We start from the raw sequence: 25,385 nt of genomic DNA, 5'->3' as shown, positions 1-25,385 counted from the left end.
TTTTATTTTTAATTTATAAAAAAAAAAAAAATCCTTAATAAGAAAAATTTCCAGTTTTAATTTGTCAAGATAAACAAACAAACACGTGTTTGCTGGAAACTTAAAGAAATCGCTTAACAATAATAATAATATAAAATAAATATAAATCGGAGCCAATCAAAGACACACATGAACATGTCATTAGATATTTTATTACTTTATTTCATACTGTAGTGTATCGTGGGATGTTATTTAAAAATAAATAAAAAAATAAATAAATGGTAAATAAAGTTGTGATTGACAGCGACAATTTCCGTTGTAGAACGGCAAAATCCACAACGGCTTATTGTTGACAAAAACGAGTCAAACTGGTTTCAAAGCGGATAGATTTAGAAGAAAAAAAGTGTTTTGAGTCAGTAGATAGAAAACGAGAAGGTGTCTGTCCGTCTCAGCCGGGAACAAACAGGAAGAGTTTGGTTTGCGGAAGTTCCCTTTGATTTGTCACGTGATGTCGGTGAGTTTAAAACAAACCGGAACCATTAATGATTTGGGGTGTTATTCTATCACGCTTGACGTCAAACTTTCATCTCGTTTTTCTTCCTCATATTTCTAATAATAATTTCAGTGAGGGCATTGAACCTCTGTGTATCTGGGTAACCATGGCAACACGCGTGACTCTATTTGTGCCTGCTAATATTTAGGGATGGCTGATGGTTGCAGCTGCTCTTTTGTTGGAACTTATTTCATTCATTTTTTTTTTTTTTGTACTTATAATTTTTAGTAAATATTTCCTGTGTTTAATGCTAATTGTATTTGAGGGAATTTATTATATACAGCATTACACACACACACACACACACACACACATATATATATATATATATATATATATATATATATATTCATAGTCAATATTGGTTCATTTTGAATTATCTGAATCATTGACCTCAAATTGGACATTTTTAGCCCAAAATTCACCCAGTGTGACTCAAATACTTGGTACTGAACAGACCAGGTGAAGTTGTATTTCTTGCAAGATAATAAAGTGTAAATTAAATATGTGTACGAACAAACAAGTAAACAAGAATTCGTGGCAAGTCCATTCACATTTTAGTTTCACAAAGTTCAGTCCACTGTTGTTTTTTTCGCATATAAATGACACAAACTGAACATTTTTAGACCATTGTCTATATGTCTTTGCAAAATTCAAACTCATTGGACTGTAATGATGGATTGATCATTTTTTTGCTGCGTCATGCACGTGTTATCCACATTGAGGGTCATTTTTCTGTTTTAGTTAAATAGTCTTCTCCGAATCCGAATTTTTTTCCCAATATTAACTATCAATTTATCAATTTTTAAACAAATTTATATTGGTATAGGTCAATTCAATTAACAGCTTGCAGTCAGACAGATTTATCTGGTTGGATTGTAGGAATGTAAATTGATTAATCACTACACCCCTAGTTTCAAAGTTTGTGCACCTCTCTTTTTACTCCCCCTTCTGGTTTATAGATGAATTTCAGTACCACTGCCCGCTGTGGAAGTCCTTCTCGCAAAGAAAACGTACCTCCTTCCACAAAGCGGGAGTCGTTTCTGCACCAGAGGAGCAGACCGCGCACGGTTCTTGGTGTTTTGTCCGAAAACGAGCAGCACAGTCAATCCTTCAGTCAGGTGGGAGACACACCGAAGGTGTTTAAGGCTGTTGATTCAATACAATCTTCACCCTTTTTTTTAAACCTCCACTTGTTCCCTGATTGTCCTCTGCAGGGAAGCCAATACTCCAGACACAGTTCAGTCTCCGACAACTCCCAGCCCCATTTCCTCTGCGGTTTGTCCAGCTCTGGGTGTGATGTGTACGTGGAAGAAGCCTGTGAAGTTGTTCTCGGAGCTTCTGGTCGGGAACTGGTGTCAGAGGATTCTGATTCCGAGGACAAGAATCAGTCCATGCGGCTGCTGCTCGAGCTTAGTTCTAGTGAGTCTTTGTGAAACGCCACACACAGGTTCTCCTTAGAAAGGCTTCAGTGTTCATTTCCTGTTGCTTCAGGTTCACGTCAGGAGGCTTCAGGTCAGTCTGAACATGAGGAATCCTGGTTGTCGAGGGAAACATTCTGTGCAGAGTATGCAGAAGACATCTATCACAACCTGAAGAAGACTGAAGTGAGATTTTTTTTTCATTCACACATTTCATAAAACTTCATGCTTACATTTTTCTGGTCACTGTTTCGATTGGAATTCTAGAAAAGGTTTCTAGCGAGAAAAGGTTACTTGGAGAGACATGGAGAGATCACCAGTGGGATGCGGGTGGTTCTGGTGGACTGGCTGGTGGAGGTTTCTCAGGAGTACAGGATGAGTTCTGACACCCTGTACCTGGCGGTGAACTACACGGACCGTTTTATGTCCTGCACAACCAACGTGAAACGGAACAAGCTGCAGCTGGTTGGGACAGCCTCACTGCTGATCGCCGCGTAAGAAAAACCCTCTGAACATTGGGATAAAGGACCCACTCCGATCACACGTTCCCAGTCGTCGTTTTACTAGGACAGGGGTCTGCAACCTGAGACTCCAGAGTCACATGTGGCTTATTTACCCCTCCATAGTGGCTCTACGGATAAAGAAAAAACACAACTTTCATCGGAGTGGGTCTTATTTTTTTTTGTGTGCCTTTCGTGTACTTGAGGGTTTAAAACTTTAAATAACTCAGCTTGCTTGTCATCGTGCAGAAAGTACGAGGAGATTGCTCCCCCGGACCTGAATGAGTTCGTGTACATCACAGACAGCACCTACTGCCAGAAGCAGCTGCTTCACATGGAGAGTCTCGTGCTCCGGGTGCTGGCCTTCAGGCTGGCGGCGCCCACTCCTCACCTGTTCCTGCGCCTTTTTCTGTCCGTCCATTCTTCATGCGTGAAGACGGAGAACCTCGCCTTGGTGAGCATCACAGACCACTAATTCTCCTGAGGACTTGCTCATATTTTACAGGGGATTTTTTTTTTGTTTTATTTCTGCCTGTAGTACATAGCAGAGTTAAGCCTGTTGGAAATGAATCCCTTCCTGCAGTACACTCCATCACTGTTGGCAGCAGGAGCCTACAGTCTAGCCAGCTACACCGTACACAAGGTTCTCTGGGTACGTTTGTCAGTTTTTCTGGGATATATGATGCTCTCTGCTATAAACATGCACAAAAAATTCAGTTTCAATCTGCTTTTATCTCAGCCTGATGCTTTAGTTGCCTTCACTGGATACACTGCGGCTGACATCATGCCCTGCTTGACCCACCTCCACAAGCTGCACGCCAGCGCGGAGAGCCGCCCGCAGCAGGCCATCAGGGACAAGTTCAAAAGTTCAAAGTGAGTTTGAAGCATCAAGTTTTCTATTCGACTCCCAACCTGAATGTTTGCACAATTTAAAAGTCTCTTGCTGCAACTTCTGTGACAGGAAATCATCTAAATGTTCATCAACAGGTTTCATTGTGTTTCGTCGATCGCTCCACCTGAGGTTTTACCTCTTTTAGGAGGAACTTCACCCTCCACCTGTCCCGCCACACAAACAGTACAACCCACAACCTCATCCATGCAAAATATGTAGATATTTTACTGTTTTACTGTTTTTTGACAAATATTTAACTAATAAAAATGAACTACAGCTTATAGACATCATTAGTGTTTTTTTTGTAATCTGTGATTCATAAACTGTGTATGCTAGGCTTTTTACTATTTTAAAATAATATTTTTTTTGTTAGTTTTGTGTATAGATTCGATTTATGGCTCTTTTTAGGGAGTCAAATCTTTGGCTTTATTTATATTAATTATTCCCTTTTAAGAAGTTCATTCATTTTATCCCGGAAATAATCAGGATTGATGGGTGGAGATGTGGATCAGACTGATTCCAATTCAGATTCTCCACCAATTCTGTGATTGAGTTTCAAATATTTTTGAAATAAAAATTATGGTTTCATTTGACATGTCAAGATGTTAGTCTGATATGAATTCATTGTGAAAAAAAAATCCACTGCCAGCATACCCAGCATGTATATGTATAAAGTGTGTACTTTGAATTATGTTATTACCAGGAGTCTACAACCTCTAAAAGAAACATTTGGTCCAATTTCTTACTGACAAAACCAAATGAGAGATGCAAACTCTCAATATAATTTTTATAAAACCACACTTTTTTCAGGCATTTATTTATAAATGTAACTTTTAAATATTCAGAATGATTAAACTATAACAGTGTTATGTTTTTCAATAGGTTATGTGAATATTTTGATTTATTTTAATGTGACAGCAGCACCTGCAAAGTCCTTTCAAAATAAAATTTGGTGTCAAAAAAGATCCTCTTAAAGCAGTAAATGTACCTGCACTTAATATGATGCAATTCTGTCATTTAAGAACTTTGGCTCTGAACAGAAACTATGTACTGTTGTGCAGGAGAAGATAAGAACATGTGCTGTAAAGTTAATCTAATAAGATTTAATCATATTTCATCTGACGTGTGCATTTTGGAAGAAAAAATAAACTTAAACTTTGAAGCTCCATGCAAAAGCTTCTGGTAAAACATTTTAACAAAAGAACATTTTTAACAAACATAACTTATTTCTACGGAGACTCTTTTTGCAGTGCGCAAGATTTTGTGAGTGCACATTTTGATTTTATCTTTAAGAAATGTTATTCCAGGAATAGAAACAATCCTAACAGGAAGCATCACAAATGTCTTCCACTGGAAAAACCTGATGAAGTCCTTCAGCATTTTACGGTAACACTGCAAGATCTGAGATTACAGGCTTCCACTTCCACGCCCTCCAACGACGTCTTTGCTACTTTTGAATTGTACTTCCCTGATCTACCTGTCTGGTTCATCGTCTCTGCAGGTAAGTTGTGCGCTTGTCTTTCTCTGCTTGTTTTCTAAATTAACCTACAAGGTTTTCCCTTATATAGTTTTTTTTTTAAATATTTTTAAATTCTTTTTCCGTTCAATTTTTGATTAAGTGAAGTCCTGGATTTAATGATACATTGGAAATCTGCAGCATACAGGATGATGCGGTAAGTTTATGGCATTAAATACTTTTGTTGATTAATCACATGATAATATTGACTAATATTTTTATGTCTTTATGTAGCTTTTATTTTTTGGACCAATACAAGTCAGCGTGTCTTCTCTCCGTTGTGGTTAGATGCTGAAGAACCTGCCAAAAAACCAGAGGATCTGGAGTTCTTCAGACAGGAGGGGTCTATCACAACTTTTCAGTGACTTGAGATCCCATTTTGGGATAGTCAGGCAGCAGTCATGTCCAAACAGCTGCAGAAGAAGCTGAAAGGATTTATCAATACCGTGAACGACCAATTTCCTGCAACCCAGATGCCAACAGAAAAGACACATTTTTTACCAGCAAATAATATGTCTCCAGGTGTTTATCCAGTCAACAATAACAACGGTCAACCTGACCAGAACTGCAACCACATGTATCAACCTTACCTCACTACCACCTACATCCAGGCCCCAATTCCAAATGCATCACCTTTGTATGCACCTCCTTATGCACCCCCTTATTCACCACCTTATGCACCTCCTTATGCACCTCCTCATCCATACTCTCCTTCTCATCCTCACCCTTATCCGAACTCTCCTCCTCCTCCTCATCCTTATCCGAACTCTCCTCCTCCTCCTCATCCTTATCCGAACTCTCCTCCTCCTCCTCATCCTTATCCGAACTCTCCTTCTCATCCTCACCCTTATCCGAACTCTCCTCCTCCTCCTCATCCTTATCCGAACTCTCCTTCTCATCCTCATCCTTATCCGAACTCTCATCCTTATCCAAACTCTCCTTCTCATCCTCATCCTTATCCGAACTCTCCTTCTTATCCTCATCCTTATCCGAACTCTCATCCTCCTCCTCATCCTTATCCGAACTCTCCTCCTCCTCCTCATCCTTATCCGAACTCTCCTCCTCCTCATCCTTATCCGTACCCTGGCGTCCAACATTCATACAACCCTCCTACACCTGTTGTTGAAACTCAACCCATAAGTCCTCCTGCAGTTCAGCCTCCGCAAGGTGGGCTCAGCAACCAGGCTTGTGGTCCCGCTGCAAAGGCCTCCGGGTCTGGAAAGGAGAGTGAAGAAGGAGCAGCAGCAGAAGAAGAGGAGGGAAACAAGCTGTTTTCCATTTCCTCAGGCGTGCAGCATTTCACAGTGGATGCAAACGGCCAGGTCAGTTCTCCGTTCCCTCCAGGATATCTTCAAATCGTCACATTCAGCAATCAGGACCAAGACTCCACTGACGAAAATCATTTGGTTTTATTAGATGTGAGTATTTGGTGCTTAAAGCAGAACCTTGTTTCTGAGGCCAAACAACTAAGCTGAGATTCCAATCTCTGTGTCTGTGTGTGTGTTTGTGTGTTTCTCAGGTGTGCGACCAGTTGTACGTACTGACAAAAGACACTCCAGTGCTGCTGGCGAGCTCTGGGATCTTCATGTTTCCTGACCCGAAGACCTCGGAGTCACTAGTTGGGATAGTGTTATCCTCTCAACTGCCTGCTGAAGAGCACGAGTTCTTCAGAGACATTCTGTCACAGCTGGTCAACCTCCAGATCCAGGTCAGTCTTCACTCTATCTGCCCCTTTTCAAAACCAAAACAACAACAACAACAAAAAAACATTTGTTATTTTTCTTTCAAAGATGGTTTGCAAATCTTGCTAGTCTGCCAAGTTTACGCCCATGCTGCATTGTGCTACCTGCAGTCTTGGAATGCCAAAGTTGCTCAAGTGCACAGAACACATGGAACATAGTTTTGTCTGTGCATTTACACTTGAAAGAAAGCAGCAGATTCTGTGAAACCTTGCAAAGACTTTCCCATAAAGTTAAATCATTCAGTTTTCTACTGATATTTGAATGTAACTCATTTATTTATTAAAAAAACAAGATTTTATCTAAGTAGTCATTTAGTAACTCCCTTGTGTTTTGCATTCTGTTCACTTTATCTCAACTGGAAAAACAGCATCCAGTTTGTAAGCCTAGTTCAGCTTATTTTGTACTTTTAAAACAGGATTTGAAATAAATCCCAAGTTTTGGTTAACCTCTTAATAAGCAAAAAGCATTTTTTCTTTAGAAACATTAAGAAAAAATGTAGTCCATTTCAGCCTGAGGGCTAAAGAAAACTCCAACATCATCAGGAGGTTGGAAACGCACGACATACATGCTTCTCACCAAGCTGGTTTGTTGAAATTCTTCTGGTTATTAAAAAAAAGGAGAAACTTCAAAATGAAAGCATGATGAAGAGTGGCATGCAGGGAGACAGAACAAGGTTCCTTTCAAAATTTGCATTTACTGTGAAAGGTGTGTCTCATAATCAACAGTCATATCCTGCAGATGATTCAAAGAGGAAAGAAGCTCAAGTTTTAGCTTCTACACAACAAGCCTCCATGACACTGAAAGTGAAACCTTTAATAATAATTAATATACATTTTGGAATAAAATGTGACCGAAACATTTAACATTAACAGAGCCCTGAAGACACTGAAGAAAACTGCATCAACTTAAATGAAAAGGTTTCCCTCTCCTCCTGCAATGAGGACCAGAAGAAAGAAAAAAAACTGCGACCCAAATGGAGCGAGAAGGCGGGAAATGCAATTTTGTCAGGTAAGTTGAGATAAAGGGAATTTAAAGCTTAGTGTGGACATTTAGATGCTTTAACGCCACCTGTAGGGATGAACCAGATAGATTCTGTGAGAGCGTCAGCACGTCTCACAATTATGATCTGTGTGTGAAAGCGCCTACAATACATTCACAATAGTGGAGTAAAATGATGAATTTCTCTGTAGGAGCCACAAAATTCAGTAAGGGTTTTGAAAAAACAGCGATGACCACAAGCACGTCCATTCATAAACAAGGAGCCAGGATCCGAGACAACATTCAACCGGAGAAGTCTCCGATAAAAGTCAATTCCAGCGTCACCCAGGGTCTCGGTGTGGCTAAAACGACCTCTGCTGGAGCTTTAAAAGTCAGTCGGGTTATGGGTAAGAGAGAAGAAACTTTTACAAATTTGAATTTTGCATTTGAATGATAAATCAATTTAGATTTGATTCTGACCTTTAGCTTTTTTCTTGTATTTTTTTAAACAGTGGGTGGTATGACTGCAGTCTCAGAACAAGCAGGAAAAGCGTTGGCACCACAAGTAAAAAAACACGGACCCAAGATGGTCCCAAAGTCTTTGAAGGAGAGCGGCGATGGACGCCCTTCCAAGGCGGATGGGGCTAAGTTTGTAGCAGGCCGCAGTGCACAAAGTATGAAGTTCTATCAATACATACGCATTTCAGTAGACTCCCTTTTTAGGTCTTTTCCAACAATTTTTCTTCCTAATTTGCATTTTTTTTGTAGGTTACTCTACTGTTCTTAACAGTTTGAAGACTGGAGCAAAATGTGTTTGCAAAAGTTTTGCAAGTGAGACTACAGCAACTGTAGAATACAAGTAAGTCTACCCACTAGGCAGAGACACACCTATATCTGAATCAATGTTTACAGCTATAGATGTGCATTATGCATCTGATAGATGTAAATTCATAGAGGTCTAGCACATCAGCTGCTAAAAATAATAACAATAATTGAAGCATACACTTTTTTCTATATATAACAATTCTAAGTTATTTTTCTTTAACAGAAGAAAATACAAGTTCCTTTCAAAATAAAATGTGTTTTTTCTCTCTTTACTATTAAATATAAACAGGACAACATTGGTGTAGAGTCTAAGTTTTATTATTAATCTATAATTAATCTATTAATCTAGCACATTGTTGTGCAGCAGAAGATCAGATGATTTAAGATCATTCTAATAAATAATCTGCTCTTACAGATTAGATTAAACCTTTTCCCTTCATTTTGTTCAGTAATATGCCAAGTAAAAAAGCGAAACAGAAATGTGCATGTTGGATTGTTGTTTTGTTTTTGTTCTGGGACCTTTAACACTAGATACAAATTATTGAAATTATGTAAAATTTTAGTGTTTATAATATTTTAGTGCAGGGGTGGGCAACCTTCAACTCTTAAAGAGCCATTCGGGTTGATCTACAACCCTGCAGGAGGCACAGAGTCTTCCTTAAAAAAATACACTAATTTGTATTTATGGTTTTGTTATTCCTATAATCAACGTAATTGAACTGTTGTTCATTTTGCATGAATAAAACACAAATACTAAAAGAAAATACAATATTTTAAATTTTTTGACAGAAATTCCTTTCAAAATAAAAGACACCCTGTCAAATATGATCATCTCAATGCAGCTAAAGTAGTAGTAGAGCGAGTAATGTCAGCAGCGATTAAATAAAAACAGTTAATTTCAGTGTTGTTGCTCCTAATATACATGTTGAGCCTGGTGAGGAATGCTTTAGTCTGCTTTCTGAGGATTTATGCTTTTTGCGCAGTATTGTTTTTCATGGTCTGTTTGTGAATGTGTTTGCTCATGTTAGAAAGCACTAAAGATAATTCTGTGTAAAGTCTTATGTTTTGAACTTCAGCAAAATGAAAAGACGTGAATTCCCCTCCTAGAATGCCTCCCTACAAATGTGGATTAAGATGTATTTAGATTCTATGTAGTTCTGTTTCTTTTAATTGACATATTTATTTACAAAAAAAGTCACAAAAAAATCAATTGAAATGATAATTTCTTTAACATTTTATTTCACAAGCCTTTCATTTTGTTTCCCGCTCATTTTCCTAACTATCTCATTTCTGATGAAGGTATGGTGAAGATGCAGGACAGGCGACAGACACGGCTCTCAAGACAGTGGGAAACGTTGGCTTGGCTGCATACAACTTTAACAGACTAACAGTGACTAAGCTAGTGTTTTCTACCGCTAAGAGCACAGCTAGGGAAATGGTTGACGACAACGACACACAACCAAAAGAAAGCTGAAGGAAGAGAGCTCCACAGACAGCGTGCACATGTGGAATGTGACAGAAGAAAGACACTGAAGCAGAAACTTAATGTCCATGAAATGAGGAGGAGAAGCAAAATACAGAGCATCAAGCTGTGAAAAATACAAATATTTTTATCAGTGATATAAACGCCTAACATTAGTTTCTAATGTTGCCTCTATGTTTATTAAATTCTCTGTATTGTTATCTATTTTGTTGTCTAAGGTTACTCATTTAACTGTGGTTTTAGCTGTCCTATGTAGTACAAATACATTATCACACGGTCACTTTAAAAAATCGGGTAAAGCAGTTCCCATTGTGGTGACAGAAATAATTCATCTTTTTGAAAACTCTTGTGAGTTCCATCTTTTCACTTGTTTGTTCTGACAGGATTAATAGCACTTTTAAAGAACAATTAAGTAATTTAGTTATGTGTGGAGATACACACACTGGCCATTATATTAGGCACACCTCTCCAAGTACTCAGTAACGCATATTTTTAATCATCCAATCACATGGCAGCAACTCAATGTACTTAGGTATGTAGACATAGTCAGTAGTGTTCAAACCAAGCACCAGAATGAGGAAGAAAGGGGATTCAAGTGACTTTGTGATGTGGTTGTTGGTGGTGATCTGAGTATTTCAGAAACTATTGATTTACTGGGATTTTCACCAACAACCATCTCTAAAGGTGGTTTCACACCAAACGCGTTTTGCGCGGCAGAGGCGGCCAGCTCCAATGTCATTCAATGGTACAGATGCGCTCTGAGGCAAATTGAAGGCAAGTTTTGAGCGACAGGCATGGCACGGCCAAAATGCAAATACCTGAAGTTTGATCTACCAATCAGGAACTCAGCTTTGAGCATGTGACATTTTCAGTGACCCGATCAGAATATTAGAATTAAAATCCAACATGAGCGTTTTGGTCTTTTGCTGAGCGGCGGTTCTCTGGCTGCAGCCAGCTTTTTTTATTATCCGCCCCCCCTCTTGGGTCAATGCAGGATAGCTTTAAACTCAGTCACAGAGACCCAGAGACACTGTGGAAGCGGCTGTCATCCAGACACACCCCAGAGTGAAATAGAAGCCCTAGTACTGAAAATTTTTTGAAGGATTTCACTTTTTGTAAATTTTATAGAACTCACAATAAATAAATCTGATCTATGTGTCTTCCATTCATTAGAAGTGTGGGGATGCTTGCGTGCTGGCTGCATCAGTGCGCATTCGGGGGGCTTCTTTCGGTGGGGGTCTATGCAAATACGAGTAGAGCAGAATTTCGGACTTCTACTCACGTTTGCATGGACTCTTCATTGGGAGTGCTGGCTGGAATGCACAGACACCCACATGCAGCCATGGGGTCATGCTCAGGATCACTTGTTTGACAGCGGATTCACCGCGCGCTGAAATAGGGGCGGGCCACTGGTTTGCGAGCCCTGATGTAATAGGAGCAGCCAGCAGGTCTAAAAACCTTATTCCTCAACATCATATGTGTCTCCCATTCATTCTATGTGAGACATCCACAGACAGAGTTGGTAGCTCCTTTAGTTCTCTTTATTTTTACACTTAAATACATTTTATTTGTCAAACTAGAATAAATATATCGTGAGAACTAGATGGTTGAGAACTTGACAAACAACCAGAGCCATCACATTTTGGCAACTTGAGGTTCCAATTGGAGGAAAAATGTTATCCTCTGCTGCTGAGGAAGATGAAAGGTGTGATGAGCATAGCTAAAAACCAATGCCAGAAGTCATTCAGCTCCTAGCATTCACATCAGAGCTTATATACTGATCTGCAGCCACACTTGTGGTCCAGATGCAGAAGTCTGGAAAGAAGAGTGATAATTCTAGCATTTTATAGCAGCGTAAAACAAAATACACTTAATCCTGCAGTGCCATCTGGAGGCTGCAGAACATGATGACACAAAAATCCTCAGTTAAGGATTCAGAGCTCCAGAAATGTCTTTCCTTTGACCAAACCTGGATAATTAGCGACACGTTTAACACTTTAGGGCACATTTTGAAGATACAATTCCAAAAACACCAGCCAGCACAATCATTTTAACATCTTCAATAGACCACAGGAAATGATTATCAATTATTGCTTCCTAGCAAGTTTTAAATATCACATCACAATAACTTTCAATGTGACTTGATAGATTTGAAAAGAAACAGGAAAGGAGACCATTGACTGGAAGAGTGCAAATCTAGTGTGTCCTTCATAGATGGCTCAAGAAATTATTTGATAAGTCTGCAAAAGAGTTAAGAATAAAATAAAATAAAAGAGTCAAAATTAAGATGATTGATAGATTTTGAATATTAAATGAACCACAAATATCAGTCAGATCTTCACAAAAGGAGCACACACACCCCACACACACACAAAACCCTCAAAGAACCAGAATTTAGGATTGCCTCGGGGCAAATTGTGTTCCTTCAACCCATATGACACTCAAACTCTCAACACAGCTGAAGAACTCACGGTGCTGATTCACCAATCACTCAGTACATGGGTGGGAACAGTCCTTTTTGAATTTCAACAGGTTTTCTGTCATGGTTTGTACAGAGATTTGAACCTGACCTTTTACCCTGTTGTATATGTTTTTTTATTCCATTAAACTTATTAAACAAAATCTTTAAAAAAGGACAAGCAATAATCGTAAAAAATAGAAATAAAAATATGGTTGTTCCAAAACACGAGGAGGAAAATTCAAAACCAGCTGAAGCTAAACTTGGATTAACCAGTTTTAAAGCTTCTGGAAGTTAGACAATTTAAAGATAAAACTACAGAAAAAAGAACAACATCTTTTCAGAGAATTGAAATTACATCTTGATTTATTTAACTTAAGTTCTGGTTGAAACAATTCAGTTCAAGGACTGAAGCAAGAGATGCCAGAGAGTGTAAGTAACAACAAGTACAGCAAGTTTGCATATTTCTTGTCTTTTCTTCTGCACGCTTTGGAAGTTTGTAAGTTGATTTTTGCAGCTGAAGTTTCTGTTGTCCGTCTTTCTAGGTTTATTGGTGATAACCTGAGATGAGTGTTGCCCTGCAATAGGTGCTGAGGCAGTTCTATATGTTTATTATTACAAACAAAAAGATGCAAATGTTTGATTTGACTGATCTGCAGGGCTGAAGGTCTTAAACACGTGATTAATTTTCTCTAATATTCTTTATAAAATAAAAATTACGCTTAAAATATAGTGAAGCTACAGAAACTTTTATTCAATCACTGAAAATGTTTTAATAACACACAATGTAATCAAATTGGACATACCTTTGTATTGTCATTAAATCTAACAAGAAACTTAACAGCACAAATAAAACGAGAGATGGATGTGCAGACAGAGGACCATCGTGCACTTGTGAATGGAAAAGGAATCAGAAAGAGAAACAACATTCTTCCAGAAGAAAAGGACGTGCAAAAGGAGGACCAACATATACAAAATGAGGGTGAAGAGGGTCAAAGTGTTCAGACTGAAGGGATCAAGGTGGTGGATGACAGGAAAAGGCAGAACCTCCGGAAAAAGTTGCATGTACAGGAAAAAAAATAAGGAATTGCAGAAACACCATGAACATAATGAAGTACAGAAAACTAAAAAAACAAAAACAGAATGTTCAAACTGATGAGAATGGAATGTGAAAGAAGAACAACTTGTGGAAATAAAGAGGGTAAGGTGCAAAATGTAAAAACAACTTGTGCAGAAAGAAACAAAGAAGAGGCAAAAGGAAGATGAAAAAAATCAAAACAAATTAAGCAGTTGTAGGATGAAGGAAAATGTGTAGGAAGAAAAATGAGTTGATAAAAAAATTTGCAAAATAAAAGAAAGGAAATAAAAATGGAATAAATATATACAATGAAAAAACACAAAGGAGATGGAGACTAGAGATAAATAAAGGTAAAGGATAAACAATAATAAGATAAAACCCAGTAAGAAAAGAAAGGTGAAAAAAGATTTGAAAATGAGAAACAAATAAAACAGGAAACTATTTTCTTTGTTTCATTTATTTAGCAAATTCACACACACTGTACATAAATAATTTACTATCAATTTAAAAATATGATCAAACACTTGAAAAATATTTATTTTACATACAGTACTTGTAGTCTATATGATTTTGTCATTTGGTTGTTTACTATGACTATTGTCACTAAAGCTTAAAGAAACAATTTGCATAAATTGTGTAATAAACAAATTTTCCTACAATAATGGACAAATAAATGTTTCAGGGTAGCCAAAAGTTCACATTAGAAAAAAAATCGCGTTTGCAAGACTAATGCACTGGAGATTCTGCTTTCAAGGAACGTTATTTTATTTTGAAAGTTTTCAAAGCGGAAGCAACTTCCTTTTCTGACGTAACATTCAAATCCACGGTCCTCTGATTCGGAAGTGTTCGTCAATTCCCGGAACAGGTGTTTAGTTCAACACGAAAAAGTACAAAAAATTTTTTTAAAGAAAGTAAAGGCTTTAAAAGATGGATAAGTAAACTTTAAAAACTTAGCATTTGTTTATATATTTTTAATACTTTATAAATTATCGTCTTATGTAAGAATTATACTACTGAGATCAGGAATACAAACATATCTTTCTTTATTAAAGTAAATATTTTTATCAATTTAGCCAAAATACATTAAAAAAAAAAACTTGCAACTAAATTTTTTTATTTACTTATTAAAACTGCAATTGGTTAAGACGTCAGGCAGCATCCAGAAGGATCTAGAAGTACAAGAAAAACCTGATATGTTCTTAGTTTTTCATACATAGACCTGGTGCTTCAAAGACCAATGACATAACCAGGAAGTTTGTCACAGCGGCTTCAGTTATGCTGCCTGACTTCATAGAGTTAACACTGTACTGACTTTTGTGGTCTACTTTGAAAAAAACAATAACTTTTAGTCTCTTCTAAATAGGTGAGCTCTTCTCATTTTCTCATTTTGTTATTTTAAATGAATAGTGTGCTGATTAACTTAACATTTTTGTTTAATTGAAAGATTTCTATGTGTGCTTTCTAGGAAAAGATAAAATCATCGTTTAATCAAATTACTAGTTATCTTTTTAACTCTTTTGATTTTGAATCTGTCAGTGACCCTTTTTGTGGAAACTATTTAAGTGTTTTTTCTTGATTTCTTGTCTCCAAACCTTTTTCTCTTCAGTATGGCAGAACCTGCTGAGCTTCTCCTCATCAGGGGCCAGTATGAGTTGGCCTTACAAGCGCTCAGTTGCGGTCTGGCTGCCGAAGACTCCAACCAAAGACCAGAGGCCTTGGATTACTTCAGGAAGGGCCACTTGCATCTAATTCAGGGACTGGAGATTCCTACTGGTGGGGAGAGCCACCTGGGAGCGGCATGGGACACAGCCAGAGAGCTTCAGCACAAAATGAGGGACACTTTGAGGATTGTGAAGGACCACCTTTCTGCTCTGGAAAACTCCCGATCAACATCAGAAGACCAGAGGAGCTCACAGATGAACGTCTATCCTGACCTGGCAGCCACCAGTTGGCCCTCTCAGAGCTCTGTCCACCATCTGTACCCGTCTATACCTGCTACCACTCAGAGCACAACCCCAGCCCCCCTCACAACGCCTCTTTCTCCTGCTACTGAACAGACGGGCACACTCCCCGCAGCAGCTGTGAGAACTGAATCCATGGATGACCCCGCGGACCAGCCTCCTGCATACACCCCAAAGCCCACAGACGGCCACTGCAGCCTGGGTTATGGTCCCGCTGGACCCGTCCAGTCTGTCAACCAGAATGGAAAAGGAGCACCAGCAGCTGGAGATGAACACGAGCTGCTGTGCATTTCATCCGGGGTGCAGCTTTTTTTTGTGGATCCCAGCGGGGAGGTCAGCTCTCTGTTGTGCCCCGGTTACCTTCGCATCATCACCTTTGAAAGTCAACACAAAGACTCGGCTTCTGGAAAGCCGTCCTCCTTTCTACATGTGAGTATTTGGAAGCACATTTTTGATCTTTTATTAGAACATTCTTTTACAAGTGCGTGTCTTAACTCCACACAGGTGTGTACACTCACAAAACCCACTGACATCATGGTTTAAGGTTTTCACAGCTGACTCATTGTTGGTGCTTCGATTGAATTCCAGTCTAAAAGTTCACAAATGATCTATTGTTTTTTTTTTTGTTTGTTTGTTTTTAACTGAATTTTACAGAAGAGTTACTTAACCAAAGCTGATTTAATGAGAATCATCCTTTCATGGACATTTATTTTGAAATGGAAAATATTTTTAGTTACACTTTATGTAAGAAAACATAAATAATTACTTTTCAACTCATTTATTTTTTGCCATAATATTATAAAAACAGTCTAATCGGTCTAATTTCGGTATCAATTTTTTTTTCAAAATAAAAGTCCAGCTGCACCTAATTTTGTTTTATCCACACATAAAATGTAAAACTGCAATACAAAGCATGCATTATCATTGGCTTTGTTTTGTATTCCAACTCATGATGGTTTTCCACCAGTCCAAGCTTGTAGGCATCTGTCATGTATTCTGGTGTTGCTTTGTTTCCCAACAAGACAATGGTCCCATTAACAGATGACTCTGTGCTTCTGTTGTTCTGCCTCCCTGTGTCCTCACAGGGGTCACTCTGTCAGGCAGCATACCAGCAGTACAATTCGCCACAAGTCTGTTTGTTTGCATTTGAAAAAGATTTACCAAATCACAATATGTGCTTTTTTTGGGACATTTATTTTGGTCATTACAGTAAAAAAAACTTTGAAAATAAGAGAAAACCTCATTGGATGACCCTGCAAAAATTCTGTAAACTTTCATAATTCAAAGGTTAATTCTACAAATATTTATACATCACAAGATTTAATCTAAAGGAGAAAATCATAGCTGTTCTGGTGATAACATTTCTACGGAATATTTATTTGTAACATGTTTATACTTTTTGTGTCATTTGTCAGGTGTGTGACCGGATGTACCCGCTGACGACAGACACTCCGGTGCTGCTGGCAAACTCCGGGATCTTCATGTTTCCTGACACGATGGCTGAGGTACCGGGGGCCTACGTAGGCATAGTGCTGTCCTCTGAACTGCCTGCTGCCGACCATGAGATCTTCCAGGACCTCCTATCGCAGCTTGCCGATCTCAAAGTTCAGGTCAGTTACTAAAAATATGGATTTATTTAATTGAATTTTTTTGATATTTTTGGTAAAGCACCAAAGGAGATTGTCTCAAAGCACAACATGAAAGCAGAAAACATCACAGCTATAAGAATTATGATGATATATGCTTAATGTTTTAAAGGGTTTCCTGTGTAATCTCTATTCTGAGCAAGCAAAAGGCGACCAGAAATGAGAGGAATACATCTTCTAAATCAAGATAGGCAATTCCTGACCTCCAGGGCCAGTGTGTTTCCCAGATATTTTTACCTGGGAATTACCTGGTCCAGGACTGTCCAGCCAATTAGATCATGCTAGATCAGGGAATTGTGGGAAAACCGCCAGGAATGTGATGGTTAGTTTCCATCCCTGCTCTAAATGGAAGCTTAGGCATAAGGGTAAGCAGGTTCTGTGACACTTTGAGATCTAAAAGGACAATAAAGAGACAGACAAATGCAAAAATGCAGCAAACAGACAAGTTAGTTACTGCAGTGGAACAAAATGAGAGAAGGCAGATGAAGTGACCAAACCCCGAGTCAGCAGGAGTGTCAGACACAAATATTGTACACAAACAATGCAGTCGGTCATCTGTAAGATAACAAACCATTTTTTTTTAATGCCAATAGTAGTGGCTGAATATTGGAATTTTTGTTTCAATTACCAATCCAATCATTAGAACTGATCCGTAGGAAGCTTTGCATTCCAAAAATTTTAATTAATTTGACTCTTCAACATGTTTGTAGACTTTTAACCACATCCAGTTGATTTAACTGTAACAACACACATTTAACACATAAAAAATACAGTAGCAGATCTTTAGAAAACCTGTGAATCTTGGGCTGATCTGTATTTTAACTTTTAGTTTTGTATATAAAATGTCGAGACAACAGCACAAAAATGTACCCTTTTCAGCTGCTGAATTTCCAGTAAACACTTTGTATGCTTGTTTTTTTCCAGGTATTTATGCCTGATAGATCAAAAACAAGATTAATATTCTTAGCAGAAACTGTCTTAAGTTTGACTTTTTTATTTAACAATATGGATTTTTTTCTTGAAACTGATGCTAAATTAGGGACAGTGAAAAAGTAGCAGAGCCCAGGAGACATCGTGCTGAATTATAGGATTTTTTTTTGGATAAATTACAATTTATTGATTCCAGTAAAATTGGGATTTGTCTGATCGCCACTAACTATTAAAGACATCTCAACTCACATGTTGCTGTTATCAGTGTCAAGAATGATACATAATCTCTTCTCATCCAGGATCCAGAGGAAACTGGAGTGGATATCATCAATCTGAGTACAAAAGTGCCCATTGATCCCCTCAGCAAACAGACACGGCTGACGGTGTCGGCAGATGAGGAGGAAAAACTGCAGCTTCCAGGATGGAGTGAGAAGATGGCCCAAGGGATTTTGTCAGGTGAGCTTTTGAGTTTTCAAATTAAAATGGGTAAATATTGACTTTCTCGTTTACTGAAAAAAATGTTATGATTGCAAAAAAATTTAGAAGCAAAACTTTTCCTTCTGCAGGAGCCTCACGATTAAGTCAGTCACTGACAAAAGGCGCAGAGGCCACTGGAAGTTTAATCCACAAAGGAGCAGCCAAGATTCGAGACCGCATCACACCTGAGGAAACTCCATCAGAGGTCAGCCCTCAAGTTGCTAAACGTTTGCAGGCTGCAAAGCAAGCCACTGGTGGTGCCGTTCGAGTCAGTCAGTTCTTAGGTGAGGCCAGTTTGCATCCATTTTTTTCCAAAAAATTTACTCTCATTTGTAAATCATTTACAGCATTAATGTTCATGTTTTATCATCTGTCTTTATAGTGAATGGATTAAGTAACCTTGCAGAGCATGTAGCAGATAAGGTGTCACCTCATGTGAAAAAACACGGATCTAAGTTGGTGCCAGAATCTCTGAAGAAGAGTCAAGATGGTCGCGCTTCCAACTGGGATGGTACTAAATTTGTAGCAGCCAGCGGCCTTCATGGTAAGAGAATTCATATATTTCTGATCAAATAATGTTGTGCTTATGTGTCTTTATAAAATCTGACAACTAAATGAATCATTATTGTGTTAGATGAATAAAACAATTTACAGAAAATCTAATAAAATGCTTTTAAATAAGGTTTTTCCACTGTTTGGACGAGTCTGGAAAATGGAGCGAAGAAAGTTTGCAAAGGTGTTGCAACCGAGACTGTCACAACAGTGAAATACAAGTAAGTGCAGATGTTCTCCCCTGGTTTCTGGTTCTCATGTCTTGTTTTGACTCTTTTTTCAAAATCTATTAAACAGTAGCAAAATCATCCTGATTCTGGGTTTTTGGTGGTGCGCTGACCTGATTTCACGCCTGTTCTCTTTCAGATTTAAGGGCTTGCAGAATCTTATCTAGCAACGTCTGACTTTCAATGGGGTGTAAGGCATTGGTGTAAACTCACACAAATCCAGCTTAACTCTTTAATGTCCACTTTTTTCACTAACACAAAGCTGCTTTGATATTCTCTTTTGAGGTTTGTAAGATGTTGCATGCACAGGTTGTGTAATGACTCCTAATTTCTTCTTCTTTTTTAATTTTTTTTTTTTTTTAAAGATGCTGTCATTTTTACACAATGAATAAACTATTTAAAGTAATTTTAAAGCTAGAGCAAACAGCCCTTGATCCATTCCTGCACCTGACTGCCTTTGTTTACAATATTTGTGAAGAAAATTGTTAAAAATAAAAAAATCTATACTCGTTTTTATTTGAATGATAGTGGGATGAGTCTGCTTTGAAAATTGTGCACATTTTCACCACTTTTCCCTAACACGCCTCCTTCTCATGTTAAGGTATGGTCACAATACAGGCCACGCCACAGACACCGCTCTCCAATCAGTGGCAAATATTGGTATGACTGCTTACAACATTGATAATTTGGGCCTAAAGGCGTTCTTGTCCAGCGTGAGCGAGAAATCCGCCAATACGGTGCTCAACGTCAAAGACATACAGCCAGTGGAAACGGAGGAGAAAGGGATGCTGAAAGCTGAACTCCGCGGACAAAAGGAGATGGAGAGAAGGGAACAATGTGCCAAAGGGAAGGATATGGAGAAACAGACGAGTCAAACAGAACCAGATCCAAAGAATTTGCAGAGCAAAAACAAGGAGGAAAAGAAGTAATTTCCAAAAAAGGAATATGTAATCAAATATCTTATCGATGAACCTACCTATTCTTTAAAAAATTTATTATTTAAATTCTAAGTTATTCTATAACCTCCTAGTTGTCTTTTATTTTCTGTTATAAATTCCTACCAAACTGTGTGATTTCGGTGTGGACTCTTTTATTTTGCGTGTGTAGCATCAGCTTAAAAGCTGTGTAATTACACTTAAGCCCTCATTTTGGGCATGTGAGCACTGTGTTGAAAATTTGATTGGTACTGTACATATTGTATGATGTGTATTTGGTACTCAAGCACATTTTGTGATGAAGTTTTAAATTGAAATCTTCAAATAAAGGAAATTCTGAGAAGTTTTAAAAACAATAAAATGGTACTCTCTTCCAAATATTGCATGCACTAAATCATTATGCCTGATTTTTATATATGTATGTTTCCATATTTTATTGGATTAAAGAAATTCAAATCTTGCGCCTAACCATTAGTATGTATTACATGTATTTATACTGTCAATGTACCTAAAAAAATGAAAATTTGATGCAAAGTTCTGGCCGTCCTGTGCAAGGACCAAACACTTATTTTGAAGGAGAAAGGAAGTTAGGAAAAAGGGTGCGGTTTCCATGGAAACATTCACCAACGAACCTTTGTTTAGCCCATTTTAGCCAACCTTATGAAGCATGGCTCAACGCACCGAATACCACAAATGCGATTTGACACGACTGCTGGCAGAACTGAAAGAAGAGAACGAAATGACGTGAGTTTATTCAAATAATTACTGAATTGCTTCACTTAATTATTATGTTTTTAAAGATTACTATTTTCTTTCAGAAGCTCCATTGAACAGTCTGTGTTTGATCTACAAAGCACGATGTGTGAACTTCAAAAGAGGCTGCAGAGCGTCGATGGGGAAGGTAAAACGAGATTTGAAACGTTGTCCCGCTGCGCATGCGCACACTCGTCAGAATAAAACTAGCCAATCAAATCACAGATTCCTTTGTTTACATTACGTCAAGGAAATGAATGGAAGACCAGATATGAGACCCAGCTGGAGTTAAATGGACAGCTGGAAAGACAAATTATAGTGGCGCGTGAGAAGCTGGAAAGCATGCGAGGAAACCCCGTAGGTACGTCAACTTCTAACTTGTTTTCCTGTTGTGTTTGCTAGCTAGTCTGCACGTGGAGCTTGCCCCAAGCAAAAAGTTGCAGTTGAGGGTTTTTTTTTTAAACTATGCTTAAATACAAGTATAGCAAGTATACAATCGATCATATTCGTGTTTGACATATGCTAGCTGAATACTTCTTCAGAGTTAATTTGGTCTTTTTTACGTTTACAAAAGTATGAAAAGTAAACTTAAAACACACTGTCTTACTTCAAATCCTAAATGCTTAATAAACTGCTTTTTGCTGAGGGTGTTTAGCTGGAACTGCCATGTCTCAACTTGAGAATATGATCCTTTTCTGTGGTCTGTTAAATTTAATTAAACCATTAACAACTAAATGTGTTGTGAGTGACTTCAGTAGAGTCATAAACTTTACACACTGACAACTATGATATAAATCATTTAAAATAGGCTAAATATGGGTACTTATGAATAAGAAAAACCTAAATAAAATCAAATGCATTGTTGAAGTTATTGTCCCATTAAACTTCTTCTCTGTGTAAAAGGTCTTGTTTTCTACATTTCTAGCCTTGAACTGTTGTGAAATTATTTTAAAACACACAATTTCTGCACTATTGTTTTCAAAATAATCACTGAAATAAAACTGTTGTCAATTTAGAAAAGAAAACCAAAAAGTAAAGAAAAATCATTAAATGGTGCAAAAGAGTAATAACTATCCAGAAAGAGTGCATACAAATAAAAAGCTAACTATTTTTTTTACATTTTTTTCAGTGTTGGTAAACATTTTAATATATTTTCTTTTATTTTTATTACTAGTTTTTGCCAAACCATCATTTATGCACACAACTGGTTATTTTCCACATTCATTTGGTTCAGTAGACATCACCCTGCCTACATTTTGTGGTGTATGAATCCATGCTCCCATATTTTCTTTTTTTTTTTTTTTTGTATGACATCAACCCTTCCTCTGGGTTCAGTCAGGCAAAAATAAGCACGTATTTGTAGAAAAACATGGAAATTGTCTTTTTTTTAAGTCAAAAGAAATGTCATTTTTTGGAAGAGGGCTTGGTACATAGCAGAAATGAAAGAATAAGTAGTTTTGAAAGATCTTTTTGAATAATCTACATGCTAATTTGACATCTTTTGTTATGCATTTTTGAAAATTTCACAAACCAAACATTATTGTGGGCAGAAATGTAATTTAACTAAACCATTTGGATGTTTCTTCTTCTTCTCCTTTTTTTTAATACATCGTATGAAATGATCTTTCTGTGCGAAAAAGTCAGAAAACAAAAGATCTAATTTTGATGCGTCATTGTCGTTGCCCTTGTTTTACACTTTTTCCTGCCTTTTCACAGATCGACTGGCCTCTGTCCGCTCGTATGATGACATGTCAGTAGTGAGTGGACCAATATTGATTTATCTGGAGGTTGTCCTACATTTGTTTTATTATATTGCCTCTACTTTCCTCCATATTAGTCCATACAGTTGAAATAGATGTTTTCACCAGCAGAGGGAGCTAGAGACACAGAATGGGTCCAGAGGACTGTGATGCCAGCTGCCATCCATCCTCCTGTGGATGCAGCTGAATAAACCAGAGTTTAATCACAGCACTGTAATCGTAGGATTAGAAACAGAGGGAGGGTAAAACACTGATTACAGTTCTTTAACACAAATGTACACTCAAGTATACACACTGAAAGCTTGTAAAGCTTAGTTAAAACGTGTCTGTGAGATCACAAGCATAAAGTCATTAAAACCCCACTCTGATCACCCTTTTTATCTATTTTAAAAGCATTACCAGTGGTCTTTTGATTATGATTATGCCATTTTTAGACCAAATCAAAAAAACCAGTGTCATCTTTACTGCAGAAAAGGTGATTGTCAAGATTTACATTCTGTGAGATACACCATGCAACAAGTAAAACTACTACTTTTTAGTACTCTGTCTTTTGTGGTTATCCTACTGCCTGAGTATGTCGTTACACTAATGTTCTTTATTCATTAATGAAGAATAAATGACCTCTATTTATCTTTGGACTCCTGTTTTCAGCATTAAGTTCCTCTTAGCTTCAACCTTGTAGATAACAGGGAAATTTAATTGCTTTTTGATGAGCCTGCATCATCAGCATCACTCTGCAGCAAAGACATAGATGTTATTAATGGAAACCCTTGTCACAGGAAATGCTTAGACAGCGGCTAAAGTTCCTGAGCGAGGAGAAGTCAGAGCTCCAGCGTCAGCTGACGGCCTGTCATCTTCAAATCCAGCAGGAAGGAAAGGTGGGAGCATGGACTGTTGTGAGGGATTTGTGCAGAGGATTTGTCTGTGTCTCTATTGTGTCTTAGACAAACAGCTTTAGGTTTTTCCTGGTAGTCTTTCTTTTAGTTACAAATTACAAAGATTAGCAGTGGATTGAGGGGAAAAAAACCCCAAAAACGTGAGGTTGACAATTTTGTGTTGATGCAGACATGATCCTAAACCTTTGTCCTGCATGCCGAGGTTTGGGTTTTAGTTTAGCAACTTAGCTCTTTGTTTATTGTTCTGTTTAGCAAACTGAGATGTTTATTAAAAAAGGTTACAACCCAACATGTGCAACCAGTAAATCCTTAATCCCTTGCTCATTAGAGTTGATTCTTGAGTTTGTAATCACTAAACATGCAAAGCCTAATGCAAATAAGGGGATAGTGCACACAGTCTGTGCAAAAATTGATACTATATGGTATTACTGTCTTTCCCACAATTTAGGCATTCCACAAAACCAATGATGAGAGGAGGGCGTATCTTTCTGAAATTGCCAACGTAAGTATTTTAAAAATATTTCCCCCATTTAGACTCTGTTCATTTTATGTATTTTTATGAACCGATAATGATCAAAAAAGGGACTTATAAGGGGATTATAATTAGATCTGAATCTGTGTTGAGGCGTTTTGAAATCTGCAGTGGCATATTTTAGTACGGCTGATATAAATGCACCCTTAAGGAGGGAATTTACCTTACTCATATTTGTCCTGCAGCTTTCTGCTGCGTACGAGGCCCAAAGGAGGCAACGCTCCACTCAGCAGCGCAAGCCGCCGAGGAGCAAACAGACGAGGTCAGTATCTACCTGCAGTAGAAAATCACATCAACATTCACGATCCCAAATAATCTCAAAGGAAAGCCGTTCTTATACACCACCAGTTCCTTGTAAATATTTTAAAGGGTTATTTATTTACTTAATCTACACTTTACATAGTATTGGTCTCTATTGGTGAAATAATGGGTCATTTATCACACTCGTACACACTGAAGGCAGCGAAAGTTTCAGTGTAGCCTAAGCTTGAGCATCCATGAATCTATAGTCTTATTTTATTTTATTCAGGTTGTTACATTTCATAATTTGCTTTTACCATCATCATCATACGTCTCAACTTTCTGGCACATAGAGGGAGGCATAGCAGCAGGAAAGCAGAGGCCGATTCTAAAAAAGGAACAGAGGGAGAAGAAGAAGGAGGACGAGGACGGCATCTGAAAGGAGGAGGTGTCGGTGATTCAGCTGCACAGAGATGCCAGGAGACGAGACTTCTTAAAGAAAACTGGCTACACTCTTTAAACCACTGAGTTAACTTCAACTAATACTTGAAAATACTGAACTTTGTTAGCACACAAGCCTTTTTTTTGTAGGAATCCATGTAGTGAATAATATTCTTTTACTTTGACTTTTTAAGTAAATTAATTTAGGTTTTAAACTGCTTTTGTACCATAATCAGTAATAGTAACAGTAAAAATCCATCTAATTTTTATTGTGAATTTTAACTTTCTAATTATTGTGACTATTTACAATAACAGAGGCAGTATGAATGCATAATCAGGCTAAACCTAACCCTTTTTGTAGGACTACATAATTTCTTCTAAGAACTTGTTTCACTAATCATGAAAGCAGTCACACATCCTCCACCCTCTCAGTAGGTGTAGTTCAACCAGAGAGCAAGCTGTCACCCCATCCTACCTTCTGATTGCTTTCACACGTGTGGGTGGAAGAAAACTAGCCATGCAAGATTATAAACAGTAATTTGGAAAACTGAAAAAGTGCTAATTATTTTCCCAGCTTCAGTACAGCTTTTACTTTTTAGGATCAGTAGTC

The 25,385-nt window shown here is 37.8% G+C and overlaps 4 protein-coding genes across 11 annotated transcripts; all 4 read left to right on the top strand.

Annotated features, from left to right (window-relative positions):
* The first annotated feature begins 204 nt into the window (after nt 1-204).
* Nucleotides 205-3,630, top strand: ccna1 (cyclin A1). Its single transcript, XM_024266538.2, has 9 exons — nt 205-493; nt 1,495-1,653; nt 1,750-1,954; nt 2,027-2,139; nt 2,221-2,447; nt 2,703-2,907; nt 2,992-3,105; nt 3,193-3,326; nt 3,441-3,630. Exons 1-9 carry the CDS (start codon nt 488-490, stop codon nt 3,562-3,564), a joined length of 1,287 nt encoding a protein of 428 aa, XP_024122306.1. The 5' UTR covers nt 205-487; the 3' UTR covers nt 3,565-3,630.
* A 148-nt stretch (nt 3,631-3,778) lies between these two features.
* On the top strand, nt 3,779-10,093 carry LOC112142888 (spartin). 3 transcript variants are annotated; one of them, XM_024266536.1, is made up of 9 exons: nt 3,779-4,846; nt 4,965-5,018; nt 5,150-6,279; nt 6,381-6,569; nt 7,476-7,611; nt 7,794-7,988; nt 8,094-8,255; nt 8,350-8,440; nt 9,706-10,093. In XM_024266536.1, the coding sequence occupies exons 3-9, from the start codon at nt 5,263-5,265 to the stop codon at nt 9,878-9,880; spliced, it is 1,965 nt and encodes a 654-aa protein (XP_024122304.1). In that variant the 5' UTR covers nt 3,779-4,846; nt 4,965-5,018; nt 5,150-5,262; the 3' UTR covers nt 9,881-10,093. The 3 variants fall into 3 exon arrangements, with proteins under 3 accessions (XP_024122304.1, XP_024122302.1, XP_036071177.1); XM_024266534.1 differs by having other exon boundaries at nt 5,096-6,279; XM_036215284.1 differs by lacking the exon at nt 4,965-5,018.
* A 3,933-nt stretch (nt 10,094-14,026) lies between these two features.
* On the top strand, nt 14,027-20,502 carry LOC112143049 (spartin). Of its 3 annotated transcripts, XM_024266788.2 has the most exons (8): nt 14,027-14,788; nt 15,032-15,815; nt 16,802-16,996; nt 18,262-18,418; nt 18,529-18,723; nt 18,822-18,983; nt 19,122-19,212; nt 19,820-20,501. In XM_024266788.2, exons 2-8 carry the CDS (start codon nt 15,033-15,035, stop codon nt 20,145-20,147), a joined length of 1,911 nt encoding a protein of 636 aa, XP_024122556.1. In that variant the 5' UTR covers nt 14,027-14,788; nt 15,032; the 3' UTR covers nt 20,148-20,501. The 3 variants fall into 3 exon arrangements, with proteins under 3 accessions (XP_024122556.1, XP_024122555.1, XP_024122557.1); XM_024266787.2 differs by having other exon boundaries at nt 14,027-15,815; nt 19,820-20,502; XM_024266789.2 differs by having other exon boundaries at nt 14,027-15,815; nt 19,358-19,961.
* Nucleotides 20,503-20,702: 200 nt separating this feature from the next.
* ccdc169 (coiled-coil domain containing 169) lies at nt 20,703-24,873 on the top strand. 4 transcript variants are annotated; one of them, XM_024265421.2, is made up of 8 exons: nt 20,703-20,897; nt 20,972-21,054; nt 21,157-21,267; nt 22,623-22,693; nt 23,446-23,544; nt 24,011-24,064; nt 24,280-24,356; nt 24,624-24,762. In XM_024265421.2, the coding sequence occupies exons 1-8, from the start codon at nt 20,821-20,823 to the stop codon at nt 24,685-24,687; spliced, it is 636 nt and encodes a 211-aa protein (XP_024121189.1). In that variant the 5' UTR covers nt 20,703-20,820; the 3' UTR covers nt 24,688-24,762. The 4 variants fall into 4 exon arrangements, with proteins under 4 accessions (XP_024121189.1, XP_024121178.1, XP_024121184.1 ...); XM_024265410.2 differs by having other exon boundaries at nt 20,737-20,897; nt 24,688-24,873; XM_024265416.2 differs by having other exon boundaries at nt 20,740-20,897; nt 22,623-22,663; nt 24,688-24,873.
* The last annotated feature ends 512 nt before the right edge of the window (nt 24,874-25,385 follow it).

This window comes from Oryzias melastigma, linkage group LG14 (genome assembly GCF_002922805.2).
Source record: "Oryzias melastigma strain HK-1 linkage group LG14, ASM292280v2, whole genome shotgun sequence".
Taxonomy (NCBI): domain Eukaryota; kingdom Metazoa; phylum Chordata; class Actinopteri; order Beloniformes; family Adrianichthyidae; genus Oryzias; species Oryzias melastigma.
The sequence above is the reverse complement of the archived record's forward strand: the minus strand, read 5'-3'. Positions and strand labels throughout refer to the sequence as shown.